Genomic DNA, 16,642 nt, shown 5'->3' on the forward strand with positions numbered 1-16,642 from the left:
GAGCAAAACACCAATTTGATGGTCAAACAAGCCTAAGCACTCGGCACTAATCGTCTAATATTTCCACTTCACATATATGCTAACCATCAAAGAGTGGAAATTTGTTCGCACACTTGAGACTTGTATCAGCAAAGCACCTATGTAATGATGTGGTCATTGTAGGAACATGCAGAATAAAAAGACGTGGAGATAACCGATTAGATTTGACCTATATCTAGTCACCTCAGTACCTCACCAATGTGCAATGGTGATGGTCTTAACAAAATTTAACCCATTGAGCGAGATGACATGTCTAGACAACGCTCACACACACACAAGGCTTCGATAAAAAGCACTCGTAAATGAGACTTCTCACTTCCAAGTAGTGTTCAAAGATATTCTGGAATTCACATGATGCACAAAACACAACAGAAGTTATAGGATCAGAGACCAACAATAGGGATCAGTCTAGCCTACAGTATTGTGCATCAATATACAAAACAAACAAATAAATAGTACGCCTCAATCTCCTTGGCTTTTATCCCAAAATCGTCAAATGATTATGGCATGCCAGAAACAAGATATAGTTTTGCTTTCAATCATAATACTGATAAGAACCAAGAAAGCAATTGTCATGGCGCTGAATGTTTCCAACCTATTCAACCAAAATCCATGACTCCAAAACTCATGGTGCCTCAGAAATGGGGTGGCCAGACAATAGTTGCATGAATCCCTCCAGCATGAATGCGTGATGCATCAGTTTTGTCCAGATTTTATAAATGAAGTTCTTCAACTTGGCGATTGCTTCAATCGCTCGTAGTTACACTAGTATGTTCCCATTCTCATTGGAGACAAAATTGATACCTAGGGCAAATTGGAATATTGGATATAGCCCTATACAACTACCCTGTTGCCCCTATCCACTATTGCATTGATGTGGGCTGTGACAATTTGGACAACAAAAAATTAAAGTTCTCTACCAGCAAATAGCTTTCTACTAGAAAGCAGTTTGCTTGCTAGCAAGATTGGAATTTACAGGTAACTCTCAAGCTCATTTCTTAAAAACCTCAGAAATTGGGATCAAGGTCCACTGTTGCGGAAAGGCAAGTGCCATTGGTAACAGGTACATACCACTGGTGCGGAAAGGCAAGCTCCATTGGTAACAGGTACATACCATTGGTGCGGAAAGGCAAGCTCCATTGGTGACTGGTACATACCACTGCTGCATGCTGCTCTATAGGACCACATGAGACGCTCGATGTGGAGGTTAGCAATTAGGGGAGGATGTGTAAATGCCATTTGTGCTGTCCCCGCTGACTCCATGGATTTTTGACAGGCCAGTTGCATGTTCAGTAAGGCTGTAGCCCTTCTCAATCTTATCAGCTTCAAAGGGGAATTCCTCGAGTGTCTACAAAACAAAGCTGTCAAAAACTGCAGGAAATATGAAAATACAAACAGTTAAGAAACTGTAAATACCCTATGTGCCTGTTTAAGAATTTCAAGCATTTCTTGAATACACTGCCTTCTGATAAGTACTTCGTCAGTTTCCCTCATCAATTCATTGAGCAGGTTCTCTCTGCACAACATATCATTGTTTCAGAACAATTATAATCAGAACACTTAAAGAGAACTGTCCATAAGAAAATAGACAACCAAATGTTGACTTATGCACCTGTATAGTTTGCGAATTAAAAAGTTGTGCAGATCCCGCTTCGTATGGTTCACCTGCCAAAAAACAATGCTGTCAAACATCAGTGTCCTGATTAGACAGTAATTATGAGTGCTAATAGTATACATCTACCATAAAACAAAATCCTCTAAGTAGGGTAGCTTCTAAGTCAGGCAATAAAGCTTTATCCAGACATTTGGTGGAGATTAAATATCATAACCCTCTAGAATTATTGCGTGAGGAAGTTGGAAGTACATAGTACCAAAGCAGCCTTTACTGATATCACAGCAACTGTGTAAGGTAAACTTACCAGAAAGTGCATTACAGCCTTTGGGATTGCATCCTCAATACTTTTTCTCACAATGTCATAGTAGGATTTGATCAATAGTTTCACAATGGCTACCTCTGTTGCATCCTGCTCAGTTTCTGATGGCTTCAAGGTAATGGGTGGCTAGTACAGACATGGAGAACAATCAGATATTGAGTATTAAAACTAGATGAGTTCCAATTTCCTATGCTCACTTGTGACAGTAAACTTTTACCTCTTTTAGAGGAATGATTGAGGGTAATTTGCTTGATGAATTCCCACCAACCTGTGAATTACCTATCTGACTACCACCAGTCAGACTTGTTTCTATATTTCCAAACGAAGACAATAGAATAAAAGTCAAACTCTTAGTCTTGAGCTGCAACACTCAAACCAGTTTATACATTGTAATTTGCAACTACAAAAGAAGATAGCATGGTAACTGTGAATAGAAACATACTCATTCCAAAAATATAATTTGTCCTAAGTTAAATTTCTCTAACATTGAACAAGTTTCTGGAAAAAAAATGCACAAACATCTACAGCATCAAATTAGTTTCAGTAACTCCATCTTGGGATGTCTTGATACTGCATTTATTTGGTGTTGTAGATGTTAACACATTTTTCTTCCATGTACCACTGTAACTGATTGAAACTCATTTTAGACCAGCATGGGGCTATGGAAATTTCAACTTCTTGGTAAAGAAATATGACTTACTAGCAATTGGCTGTTTCCTTCAGACACTATGAAAATCAGGAAAAAAAAAGTAGAATGCATACTCTCTAGTTAATAGCTTTAGAAATTTCCAGTAATGTGTAGGTCTTGATTTTTGCCATGTGGACATCCACAAGATTAGCTCTATCCAGTTTAGGCCCATTTATAGAGTGCTAAACAAGTGAACATAGTGCTTTGTTATTCAAAGAATATGAGGTATTTACAATTGAGTTGACCACAAATATCATTACATCTAAATTAGCACAAGAGTGGCTCCAGAGCAAACACTACTACTTTGAAAAGAACACTACGCTCAAACAGCTGCCATGTCTAGTGCAACAAAATAAACAATCAATTAAATGCAACCGCAAAACAACATTGCAATCCATAAAGAAAAACGAATGCAGGTGAAGCATGCGATTAGCATAATCACAGGTGAGCAATTTACCTGCTTCCATAGAAGCCTGCAATCCCAATCAAGCAGAAACAGGATGGACGAAGAAATCAAGCAGAAAAAAAGAAACTGTAAATACCTTCATATACGAAATCTTTCAAGAAAAACTAGTATTTCAAACTCTGCTAGCCTGTTCAGATGTTGCTCTTCTGGTTGCATCTCTTGCGAAAACAGCACGTGACTTTTGGCTTCTTTCGGCTGTTTTTTGTATCTCAGAACCAACCATAGTACCATCCTACAGTGAAGGGAAGCGAAGTGGTAACCAGCAATACTTTTGAGCCCAGAGTAAAAAAAGACAATGCCAAATAAGTAATAGATTACATGAATGATTTGAATAAGTAATATCCTTCCCCAGCCCATTCCCCTCCCTCCCTCTCTAAAGCCTGTCTACCAAGGCGCAGACAGAACCAAAGATGAGGGTAAGTGCCATACACTTGGTCCTCAGACGGTCAGACCCCAACCCAGTGTAAGATAATTTGCTGCTCCCTTTTGTTTGCGTGCTGCAGATTAGGATTAGCAGCTGGTCAGACCTGTTGTCCACTTGCTGGTGCTGTAGCAAGGATGGCAATAGGCCATCTAGTACAAGATTGTACTGGTACTGTAGCAAAATGGCAGCAAGCCATCTAGTCAAATTTGTACATATAGTGGGCTTCTACCAGCCACGTCCTAGAGGACACAGGAGTAGTACATTTTGTACCTTATATGGTACTTGTTGTATGTACATATACTACACCAAAAGGCAATGGAAGTTAGTTCAGTTGCCACATTCAGAAGCAGAGCTTCAACCAGGGCTGGTGCTTGTGCTGTGTTGTGTGCGTGTGCTGTTCTCACCCCTTCTTCAACATCCAGCTGAGTGTGTGTGGGTGTGCTGGTAAGCTTGCTGCTTACCTGTGCAGGGATCCCAGGGCCCAACACCCAGCTCACACCATATCAATACAGTAATCCACATAGGTTTCACGGTGATCATGAAAAATGATCCATTTTTTCTTTCAATGAATCATTTTCTTCATTTAGCACAACAGTGTACCATGGAATTATTAAACTGAACAAAAAAAATATGAGCAATTTTGTAAATATAAAATAAAGTATTGCACTTTTATCATAAATAAGCTATTAAAGTCCAGATCTGGATCCCCCTAACTCAATGTGCTACTTGAGGTCCAGGTCTCCCAAATCAATGTGTAAAACTGTCTATGTGGCATGTCAACATTGTCATCTCTCTTCCTATCTCTCCATTGCTGACAGTTTGCCATTGACAAAGCCGCGAGCTCGTCTCTCCGCAGCATGATGACAGAATGGACCATGGGAATAGTTTAGGGACCACTAGTGTATTTCACTCCAAAATGAACTTAAAAACTTTTGTACCAGAGCAGAACAGACATTCAGGTACAGGAGAAAATAAAAGGCAAAGTACAAGATTTTGGTTGCAAAGGTACAAGCCCAATATGTAATACCTTACGACCTGATAGTGAAGCTGATGTTTTGGGAGGTAGAACTTCATGCTTTGCAAGTTCAACGACCTTGGTGCCTCCAACAAAGCTTGGGTGTGAAGTATTTATATAATCCATCTATAAAAAAAAAGGTGCACAGACTTGTCGCTACTCAAAGAAACATAAGAAAATAAACAATACAGATATTAAGTACACGCAGAACAGCACAAGGGCAGGTTAAATCAAATGGGTTCCATATTAGCAGGTATACGCAATTTCACTAGAAAATAGCAAATAAAAAAAAAACATGACTAGGAAGCTAGTAAAACATCTGACTTATATGATTATGTCTTTGAAGTGGCAAATGAAGATCTTCGAAAAAAATGATTCTTTATGATTCAACAAGATTTATGAAAAACTGGTAACAGACTCAACCTTGCTACCTCGAAAAGGATACAGATATCCAATGGCACGCAATAAAATATTTTAATGATCAATGCTAAATAATTTTGAATGCAAAAGGAATTCAATGGTTAATGATTACCTACTGACAGAAGAATGTACTGAGGGGACAAACAAGACAATTTTTGTGGGAGCAATCCAGTAGCTACATGCTATTGGAAGATCAGAATATAGGAAAGTAAACACTTGCCTCCATTTCGATGATATGGGTTATCATTGTTTCTGCAGGTCGAAGACCATCTCTCAAGAAACTGCAAACGACTTCACTCATCCGCTTTTTAAGAACTGGAAATTTCTGAAGTTCAGAGATTAAGCAACCATGGCTAATCTGCATCAAATAGGATAACATTCTAAACATTTTAATTAAAGGTTCACAGGATACAAGCATACAAGAGTTATGAACACGTACTTTGATTAACTCATCATAGATAAATTGGGCACACTGAAGACTTGGGTCAAGTAGGCGACCTATCTGCTTTCGCACAAGAATCTCGAATGGTACCTAAAACTCAAAAAGGAAAATACAAGCATTATGTAAAAAGAACACAAGTTAGTAGAAATACCAAACATAATCTAGCGAAAGACAAACCTCGGGCAGAAACATAGCCCCTTTTGGACCGCCAGAATTCTGGATGGTTGTGCAGATATCTTCATCAGTAATACTCTTGCAAGGGTCAATTTCCTGCTGGTATGAGTAGGTAATTAAGAGGTGCAAATTACACAAACACCAGACAAGGCAGAAGGACAATGCATATTCTTGCTAATGAAATTGTGGAGATAAATAACGGTTTGTTGGATAGGAAGGCATCAGAACCAATTAATTCAGAACAACAGGAAACAAAGATCATTTTTCCAACACATCCTGGTACCAAATAAAGGTTAAAGTAGTTTGTTGTGCTAGTAAGGTACATCAAATAACTTGACAGCACAAAAGTATGAATGTATGATATTGGGAACCTAGAAATAGACAGAGAACTTTTGTGGCAGGAAAATATTCTTCGATCACACAATGCACTGCACACAATTTTTTTTTGTCCCAGGGCATGTTAATAAGGGAGGCAAGAGGCATAAAGTCAGACTTAGCAGCCAAAAGATACTATGACCGAAGCTTAACTGCTGTTTGCCTGAAGCATAACTTTACTGAGATATGTCCAGTACTAGGACAGCAGGAAACTTTTTTTTAAATGCAATGGCAGGAGCTCTGCCTTTCAGTTAAGAAGAAATAGAATTGACCCAATTTATTAGGAAAACCAGGCCTAAGAACATCAGTCGCGGTTTAGTAAAGGAAAATAGGCGAAAAACCTAAACACAACAAGCCAGACAACTAGCCCTAAGCAACCCACATACACACAAAGATAATACACAACCGACAGAGCCCACCACACGTCATCATCACAAGTTATAGCGATAAGAAGCTCCGGCTTCCCACAACAAACATCAGCCAAAGCCCTAACATGCTGCCACCTACTCATTACTCACAACAAGCCCCAGGCTCCAAAGAAAGTGAACACAGCGTGTCATCGTTGCCAAGCTTTGTTGCACCCCCACAACGAAAGCAGCTCCAACTTCGCCACTGATCCACCCTAGGAAAGCCATAGCTGTGCCACAAGCATGTAGCGAACCCGAGGCTTACAGGTAAGAGTAAATGTCCCACGCGGACGAGCATCCATCAAGGCAGTGCAGGATCTTCTAGGCGGCGTCTGTAGGAAGGATACGACGCTGAGCGCCGCCTTCACCTACCTAGGGACCCTAGGTGGAGTTTCCTCAGAAGAAGAGGGGAGGCGCCTCAACAATGCTTCCAAGGAAGGAAACGATACTCAGAGGTGTCGCCACCGTCGGCTCTGGCTAACATCGGCCAAGGCTTTTGCCCAACACATCCCTCCTCACACCTGCACACAACGGCCACACCACTGCTTGCCAGCTGGTCCTGCAAGCACCACGGCACGTGGTCACAGAACACTGCGTGCGGTCAACACAGCTGCTCCTCCGAAGCCAGGAGAAGTTGCCCATCGTCCGCAACCGCATGCAGCTCGCAAGCTAAACATATAGCCATTGCAGATGAAAGGCCATGGGCAGAACAGGGTCGTTGTGGCCGGCCATCAGGGCCGCCCAAAGACAAACCACGCCGACGTCGCCACCTCCTATGCCACGGTTGCAGGCCTAGTGCTCGTTCGGCTCACCGACAAGAATGTTAGTCGCTGAATTCTCACTCTTGGTAGTAGGAGAATTCTTACTCTCATCGAGAGAGGATGACACTAGGAGTTGGGGCAATTTTTTCTTGTCTATTTCTCACACAAGCTCACACAAATGCCATACCAACCTGAGGGGTTGGGGTTACATATTTATAGGCTGCTAGCCAGCCAAGCATATGCCAAGATGCTAGTCTAAGATGCTAGTCTAAGATGCTAATAGGCTGTCCTAGCTAAGATGCTGTCCTCTAGTCTAAGATGCTGTCCTCTAAGATGCTGTCCTCTAGTCTAAGATGCTGTCCTAAAAACAGAAAAACAGCCACAAGGACCATGTGGGCAGCATAGCCCTACAAAGACCAGCCACACATGAGACTTATCCATCATTCTCCCCCTAAGTCTTGTGCGTCGTCTTGTGGGAGAGTTGAACCATCCCGGTCCTGGAGCAGAGCTCAAGGAACTTGATCCTCCCAAGGGGCTTGGTGAGCAGGTCTGCAAGCTGGTCCTTGGTGTTGATGTAGCTCGCCTTGATGCTCCCTTCCTCCAAACAGCCTCGGATGAAGTGGTACCTCACCCGGATGTGCTTGCTGCGTTCGTGGAACACGGGGTTCTTTGCCAGGGCCAGAGCGGACTTGCTGTCCACCCTGAGCTCCACCGCTCTAGTGTCTCTGCCGAGGAGATCACCAAGCAGTCGAGCGAGCCAGAGCGCCTGAGTCGAAGCGGTGGAGGCTGCTATGTACTCGGCCTCGCAGCTGGACAGGGCCACCACCTGCTGCTTGACCGACTGCCAGCTAACGAGGCACTTGCCGAGGAAGAAGAGGATCCCGCTCGTGCTCTTGCTGGTGTCGATGTCGCCGGCGTGGTCGCTGTCGCTGTACCCGACGAAGTGTGCCGCCCCAGGGCACCTCGGGTAGTAGAGGCCGTGGTCGAGAGTCCCCGCAACGTAGCGGATGATCCTTTTCACAGCCTGCTGGTGCTCCGTCGTCGGTCGCTGCATGAACCAACTAACGTAGCCGACGGAGAATGCCAAGTCTGGCCGTGTGTGGGTGAAAGTGCATCTAGCCCTTTAGTGGGTTTTGGATGATTGAATGACAACGTGATTAAAGGACTAACCCGTTTGCTAAGTGTAGACAGGAAATTGATTATCTCACAGATACTTGATGAAATTGTATAAAGCCAAAAATGATGTATTGTTGTATAAACAATCTAGTTCAAGCATAAGACAACAATGCAAATGGAATTCATGTGAAGGCTTATTTATTGTGGGATTTCAATGATCTATGTGAAAGCAAGCACGATAAAAGTTAATTAATGAGACATGAGGGATTGCATATGGAATGGTCTCATATTTGAAGCTTGCTAAATTGAAAAGAAAAAGACAACAATACAAATGAATGGATGATTCAACACAAGATGTGACTTGATGGCTTGAGATGGTGAAGATAGCAAGGAAAGGCTTTGAGGTACTAAGCAAGGGTGAAGGGCAAGCGACGGCTTGGCGGCCGAAGAACCTAGCTAGGGTGAAGAAGGAAGTACTTGCATTTAGTTGAGGTACTAATCAAGCTGCGATAGTCATATTGATGTGGAGGATCAAACCTATATTAGACAAAGCGTTGGAAGTGACTTGATGCATTTGGAGTTATTCATATTTGATGAATGGAATCAAGTCACGTGCTCAAGATGGCTATGCTCAAGTGAAAAGATCAATATCAACATGATTGGCACCCTCACTTGATGAAGATTGGAAAACACGGCTTCGGTTCAAAGAGATCAACTCAAAAGGTTTAATTTCCTTATACTTTTAAATTTGAGTTAATAGGAATGCCGTACTATTAAGAGGGATGCAAGTTTAGGTGGTCTGAGGAAGATAGAGTGCTCAAGCATAATAACTAAATCAATAATGAGACACTCTAGCACTTCACGAGCACATAGAATAATTTTCTGTGACTGTCGGTGTCGGAAGTCCCGACGTAAGCCGGAACTCCCGACAGTCGGAAGTCATGACTCTTGCCGGAAGTGCTGACTCTCAGTCACAGCCTGCGCGGTGACTGTGGACGTCGGAAGTCCCAACGTGTGTCGGAACTCCCGACAGTCGGAAGTCCCGACGTGTGTCGGAAGTCCCGACAGTCAGAAGTCCCGGCCTCAGCGGTGTTGGCTGTTTGTTTAACTGTGCCCGTCGGAAGTCCCGACGTACGTCGGAAGTGATGACCGTCGGAAGTCCCGACGTACGTCGGAAGTGATGACCGTCGGAAGTCCCGACGTTTGTCAGAAGTTCCGACACTGACTTGCACACACGGACTTCTGACCTGTTGTGAACAGTGTTTTCTTCATACGTCGGAAGTCCCGAGATCTGCGTCGGAACTTCCGACGTAGATCTGAACGGTTTGATTTTCACTTGGGGTATAAATACCCCTCTCCTCACTTCTAACCGTTGCCCACTCATTTCATTGCGACAAACACTCGGCCAAACAGCCCCCAAGCATTCTAGGCTCCCCTCTCTTCACTCCCTTACTTCCAACTTCGATTCCCAAAGGGTTTGAGTGATTGGAGAGTGGATTGAGTGAGAAAAACACTTGGAGCAAGCTTGAGCACTTGATTTCTTCGTCAAGCCGGTTTGATTTGCATTTGTTACTCTTGGGGATTTTCCCCTAGCCGGCTAGGCGTCGCCCAAGAGCTTCCATCTTGTGGAAGAGCCTTGGGAAGTTTGTATTACCCTTGTTTTCTAGTGAAGAAACTCAAGTGACCTTTGTGGTATCCTTGAGTGAGGCAAGGAGGTGGAAGAGACTCCGACCTAAGTGGTCACCTCAACAACGAGGACGTAGGAACTCCTTTGTGGGGCTACCGAACCTCGGGATAAATTCTTGTCTCCCGCGTGCTTGTTGTTGTTGTGATTTGCTCGAAATTACTTGTATTTGGTTGTCTCCCTCTCTCTAGCTATTTCTTAGGGTTTGGGACTCGATCTACGGATTGGTGGCTTATCGACGTCAAGAGAGTGACCCAACACCTTACCTTACCACTAGGAAGTGGGTTTGTAAGTTATCGGCATCGCAAAGTTCATTTTAGCACTTGTAGTTCATTTCCCGCAGGGGTCGGAAGTGCTGACAGTTTGCGTTGGAAGTTCTGACTCAAACTGTTGGGACTTCTGACACGTCGGAAGTTCTGACCCAATCGTCGGGACTTCTGACACGTCGGAAGTTCTGACCCAAACGTCGGGACTTCCGACATTAACAGACTAGTGCATTTTGATTCAACTCTTTGGTTGCCGCTGTTTGGCTCCCTAGGTTTATCTAGTATCTTTTATACACTTTGTGGCTAACTTGTGAGGGGTTGTATTACTCTGATTTGGAGTTTCCATTTTGGAAACTCCTATTACTAATCGTTTCCGCTTTTAAAGGTGTTGATTTTTCAGAAACGCCTATTCACCCCCCCTCTAGGCGACATCCTAGGTCCTTTCAATTGGTATCAGAGCGAGGTTCTCACCCAAAGCTTCACCGCCGTGAGAAAAGGATGTCGACGCCTATCGAGTTGGAGCCAATGCTTCTCCAAAATGATGGTTCAAACTTTCTACCTTGGTCAATTCATGTACTCAATGCTTTTAGAGATATTAGTCCTCTTGTTGAGCATATTGTGTTTGCAAGCATACCTCTTCCTATAGTTGATTGGAGCAACTATAAGAATTTATCAAAAGAGGAAGAGATATGCGTGCAACTCAATGCTCAAGCTATTAATATCATTTTGAGTACATTGAGTGCAGAGGTTCAAGATGAGGCAATATTCAATGGACAACCACCTCCGGAGAGTGCTCATCTCATTTGGAACAAACTCATTGAGTTATATGGAAAATCCAAATGTGATGATGCACTTGAGGTCGATTCAATGGAAAATATGTCCATTATGTCTTCATGCAGCGAAGAAGCCTCACAAGATCTCAAGAGCGCCGAGCCGGAGCAAGAGGTGCAAGCCGAGGTGACTGCGCTGTCTACAAGCGCATGCCGGACGTGCCCGGTATCCCTACCAGACACGTTCGGTATGGCTGAGGCAGCCGGACAGCAGGCAGTCTATGATGATGAGGCTCAAGCCCGGTGGCGGCCAAGTGATGAGTCAACCTCAGTATCTCATGATACTCATCACTTGTGTCTCATGGCCAAGAAAAGCAAGAAGAAGGCTAGCAAGAAAGATCAAGCCAAGGAGATAGCACGAGTAGATGATCAAGAAGAGAGTGATATTGAAATTGAAGATAGCTACACTCTTGATCATCTAAGCAACAAAGACAAGCTCATTCTCATGAAGCTAGTTGAGAAGAATGATGAGCTAGAGGAAGAGAATGAGAAACAAGAGCAATCTCTTCAAAATCAAGAAAAGTTTCTCATCTCCAAATTGCAAGAGCTAAAGGGCATAAATGAGAGGTATGAAAAATTATCAATTGAGCATGCTTTAGTTACTAACTCCTCTTCTAGTGTTTCACAACTAGAGAAGGAAAACTTTGAGCTCAAGGCAAAATTAGATAAACTCTCAAGCAAATATAATGTGCTACAAGCAAACTATGTTCATCTCAAGTGCTCTCATGAAGAATTAGTAGAATCAAGCATCATGCTTGAGGTGGCTCATGAGGTTGTGATTACAACGGTAAAATTATCTCAACCTCCTACTCACACACTCACTTGTACACAATCTCAATTGAATATTTCTTGTGCTAATGAGTGTGCTTCTCAAGCAAGCCAATCTTCGATTGAGCAAAAATTTATAGAAAACATAGAGCTCAAAGAAGAGGTGAAAAGATTAAAGAAAGATGTGATTCGATTGAAGGGTAAGGAGAAAGCACAACCTTCTCAAGATAACCGTGATAACATGGTGAAGAAGCTTGAGAAGGGTTCAAACCTTGCTTCCTCCAAAACCCAACAAAAGAATCACATTTCAAGCAAGGCCAACACAACCAAGAGCAAGAAATATGAAAAAAGGATGTGCTATGGTTGTGGATTGTATGGACATGAGTGGGCTACGTGTCCACATAAGAATTGGGCCGACAAGGTTGAAGCCGCCACTCAAAAGGTTTCAATCAAGGAGGCCAAGCAAGTGAAGAGTGATGGACAAAGCGCTTGTCTCATGAGCAAGAAATTGGGGCATCCTACCAAGAAATGCCCTATATATCAAGAGTCAAGAAAGGAAGCCCAAGTTGCAACAAGAAGATGCTATGGATGCAATGAGATGGGCCACAAGGTTGATGGATGTCCATACAAGCAAAACAAGCATAGAGCAAACAAAGGTCGCATATGCTATGCTTGTGGAAGAAAGGGGCATCTAAGCTATGATTGCCCAAAAGGTAACATCCCTAAGCCGAACACATTTGTTTATAATAATATGCTTAGGAAGACCTCAAATGGAGTTAGCACTAGCAAGGTGATGTGTTCACCACAAACTAGTACTAAGGCCATTTGGGTGCCTAAGCACTTGTTGACTAACCCAAAAGGACCCAACAAGAGTTGGGTACCAAAATGTGCTTAGGTTGATAATGTAGGTACTTGGTGGTGAGATGAAAGCTTCGGGGTGGTTGAGCAAACAATTTGACAATATTCACTCAATCTATCAATCAATTCTTATCATAATCTCATATATGGTTGACCCGAAGATAAATCAATGACCATATCATTTACTTCATCTCTACCATTAATAACAAGTACCTAAAAAAAAAAAAAAAAAAAAAAAAAACCTTATAGGATAGCCACTTTGTGTTTAGTGCTCAATGGCTCACAAATAAGCATATTTGTGAAATAATTGGAAGTGGCTAATTAGTTTCATTTAATAATTATCATGTTTGCCATGTGATGCTTTTAATGGCTCTCTAGTAGAGCAATGCATTTGTTCAGATGCAGGCATACAAGAAGTACTAGAGCTAAAACGAAGAATCACAAGCAGCGCTTCAATTGTTTCTGTCCTGCACCTACCGGACGTGTCCGGTATGTCTACCGGACGTGTCCGGTATGGCAGGAACCAGAGCACTAATTGGGATGCAATTGAGGTTTGATCCATATGATTTCATATATCCTTAATTTGCTCAGAAGCTTGTGATCTATCAAACCTAAGTGGGTTGTGAGTATGTCTCAACGAAATTTAAATATGGCAAATTACTTTGTGTTGGTCAAAATAGAAAATTGACTCCCAAATTCTTAAAAGAATAAAGTGCTTGTTGAAAGTCATTCAAATTACTTGTGGTACTTATTTAGGGGGAGCTCAGTTTCTATTTTGCACCATTGTGGACTAATAAATTTATCTAGCATTATTTGTAGTCCTTTAGATGAAAATTGATTTCATATATGGTATGATTATTTGACAAGTGAGGTCAACATGATGTTGTCATGCCATGTATTATCTCAATGGTGATATTGTGGGCTCAAGGCAAAGGTATGTAGTTACATACGTGCATTGTAAGTGCATCTAAGGCCCTTTATATGCTAGTGTGTGCATTTGTGTGATATAGGATAGATGTTTTACAAAATCCCTAACTAGCATGTGTAGGTGGTGTGGTTTTTGAAAATCATGTGGTTTTTGGGTCTTTGTGACCTAGTCATGTCATATTGTGATTGTTGCTACCCTTGGTTGATTATTTGCCTAATCACATGTGACATGGTTCTCTCAAGTCTACAAATATCCCTATGTCCCACTAAAATCTCTCTCAAGTTTTGAAAAACATAAATTTGACAAATATTCAAAAAAGAGAAAATCAATTCTTGGCTAATTTATGTCCCCTAAGTGAGAATCCTAAGCCTATTTCAATTGATGCAAATATTATGCCTAGGAAGGTTTGTTATTGTACCTTATTGGTTAGTATTGCAAAAATTCTGCTATTCATACTAAGGCTATGCCTAAGTATGTTGCAGTCTAACATGAGAGGACCCAAACTAGTTTGGGGTACCATCGAAAAGTGGATGATCGTTTGTAGGTACCATGGCATTGGAGACTTGATTCAATAGAATTATTATTGTTCATCTTATGTTGAGTCAAGTATTGAAACCTAGTGCAATTCTATCCCAATGCCAAGTCAAAATTGAGTGAAGTCCATATGCTATCAACATACAAGTGTCATATTCAAGTTGTGGGAATTTATTGATATATTTGAAGGCCTGCAAATAAGTGGAGTTGAAGCTTGCAAAGATGATCATAAGCTATCAAGGTATATCTCTTGTTGATCAAAGTTTATTTGGGTGCATATGAGTTAATTGAATTGGATATATATGCATATGTTGCTTGCTATGAGATGTTTGAATGGATTAAATGCTTAAGTAATCAAGTTTGAAGTTGGTTTGATTGAATATGTTCATAAGATTTCTTCTAGTAAGTGGTTTGAATGGACATATGTCTTGTGAGAGTATTCAAACAAGTTGATTTCAAGTTTGGTTCAATTTGGAGAAAAATAGGCTCAATTATTGAAATCTGTCCAATATTGAAAATCTGAGCTAGCAGTGATCATAGACATGTTTGAGTAATCAAATCTATTTGTATTGGCTTGAAATTTGGTCTGCATGCTCTACACTTATGGTATTAGTTGCTGTGCAAATTTCATGAGATTTGGATAAGTGATACTTCGGATTTGGAGTAGATCTGGTCAGCTATAGTGCAGCAGTTTTCAGCATGTAGCCTGTGTGGAAAGATATGAAATCTAGTAGCAATATAGAAGTCAAAAGAAGCTAAAATTTTTACAGCTACTAGAAGGCTTAGTGTGTCACATCTTCACCAAATTTTGTGGTTTTTGGATATGTACTTTGGGAGATATGATTTATTCTTTGAAGAGTACAGAATCTGCCAGGAAAGTGACAATTATTGGATTGATCAAAAGTCACTTAGATTCAAAGGTCCTCAAATTAGAATCATATCTATAAGTGATTGAGGTACCTATGTTTTGGTTTTGGTTTGAGATAGAAGCATGACAAATGATGAGTACAAGACAATTTGTTTGAAGAGTGTATCTGGTACACATTTGGTACTCAAGCTAGAGATCAAGACCAAGATCAAGATGAAGATGAAGTTTAAGTTCTAGTGATAATTGGAGATCTTTTGATAGAAAGAAAAGAACTTAAACAAGTAGAAAGAAAATGACTTAAAGAAGGATTCAAAGTTATTCATCAAATTAAGTCCAACAATATGGATCAATCAAACAAAATCCTTCAAGTGGATCAAGTGATTTTCTTTCAAGTTATTTCAAGTGAGCATCAAGGATGGTTCTTTGGAGAGAGGTCACTTCACCCTAGGCTTGGATGGCTAAAATCGAAGTGGTAATCTAAAGGAATATTTGAGGTACTTGGTTGAAGAAAATCAAGAGATTGGTCTAGAAAGCAAGCAACACCCAAAAGAGAACAAGTCATGAAATTTCAAGTGGTATTACAAGTGGTGCATCTTTTAGTTCTCTCAAGCAAGCAATGATCAAAGAAGAAGCAAGCCAACCACAACAAGAAGAGTGCACTTGATCATTAGTGATTCTCAATTCATAAGGGTGAAGAATAGGAATTTAAAGAATTGGTATCTATTGGTCTTCACCAAGCTTATAATTGGACTTCATGGTGCTATTGGAGAAATGAATTGAAATCTATATGACTATCTTCCTCTCCAATATAGCAAAGGTATCATTGTATTGTGCATGATCATTTTTCATCCCTTACTAGTATGCGGTTAGTGCATATAGTACATGCTTATAGGATCATGCATTACAAATGAAAATTTTTTAGATTCATAGACTACCACTGTTGCTTGAATGGTTATATAATCTAGTGGTTAGTGTATGAGTTTGTTCATGAGCTAGTAAACCCATGTACTTGATCTATTTTAAATTGCAAACAAGTGTCAAGTACAACCTCTTTAAGATGACAAAGGGGGAGAGGTTAATACAAAGAGGGAGAGATTAGTACAAAGTTTGTACCTTAAACACCCTTTATGCTTTGTGTGACCCTTTTTGGCGATAGATGACAAAGGGGGAGAGATATGATTAAATCTTAAGGAGGAGAGAGAGATGAAAGCTTAAGGGGGAGAGATATGGGAGAGATATGCTTAAAGCTTCAGGATAGTCTCATTTGCTTATCTTTGTACCTGAAGATATGTACTGCAGGCTGTCGTTTCTTGTTTTTGAGCTTCTTTGATGTATCTTGGATTTGAGATAGATTGTATCATGTGAGAGATGAGACTTACTTATGCTTTATCTATATATCTCTTGAGACATGATCTTTATCTATATATATCAGTGGTTTCTGGACCTGAGAAAATTTGTAATGAGTGCTATGTGTGAATTACATGTGTCATATTTATTTTCATAAGGACTATGCATGCTAGAATGAAAATATTTGATGTGATGCCTTTATATTTATTCTTGTATGATATATCTTGTCATATGCATCACAGTTTCTCTTTGTCACACACACATGCACCCCACGGATGCAATGATTTAGGGGGAGTCT

General features: G+C 41.0%; 1 protein-coding gene across 3 annotated transcripts in view; it reads right to left on the minus strand.

Moving 5' to 3' along the window:
• Nucleotides 1-362: 362 nt before the first annotated feature.
• LOC136496396 (dynamin-related protein 3A-like) overlaps nt 363-16,642 on the minus strand; it is a 29,611-nt gene continuing 13,331 nt past the window's right edge. The window contains exons 10-20 of one of the 3 annotated variants that reach the window (XM_066492061.1): nt 5,606-5,698; nt 5,426-5,518; nt 5,207-5,344; nt 4,579-4,692; nt 3,255-3,359; nt 3,119-3,134; nt 2,191-2,282; nt 1,959-2,099; nt 1,652-1,704; nt 1,456-1,555; nt 363-1,387 (exon numbers count right to left, since the gene is read on the minus strand). In XM_066492061.1, coding sequence (XP_066348158.1) covers nt 1,247-1,387; nt 1,456-1,555; nt 1,652-1,704; nt 1,959-2,099; nt 2,191-2,282; nt 3,119-3,134; nt 3,255-3,359; nt 4,579-4,692; nt 5,207-5,344; nt 5,426-5,518; nt 5,606-5,698 — 1,086 coding nt within the window. In that variant the 3' untranslated portion in view covers nt 363-1,246. Of the gene's footprint in view, nt 1,388-1,455; nt 1,556-1,651; nt 1,705-1,958; nt 2,100-2,190; nt 2,283-3,118; nt 3,135-3,254; nt 3,360-4,578; nt 4,693-5,206; nt 5,519-5,605; nt 5,702-16,642 lie in introns of all 3 variants that reach the window. The other 2 variants (XM_066492059.1, XM_066492058.1) reach the window with 2 other exon arrangements.

Source organism: Miscanthus floridulus, chromosome 12 (genome assembly GCF_019320115.1).
Source record: "Miscanthus floridulus cultivar M001 chromosome 12, ASM1932011v1, whole genome shotgun sequence".
NCBI classification, from domain to species: Eukaryota; Viridiplantae; Streptophyta; class Magnoliopsida; order Poales; family Poaceae; genus Miscanthus; species Miscanthus floridulus.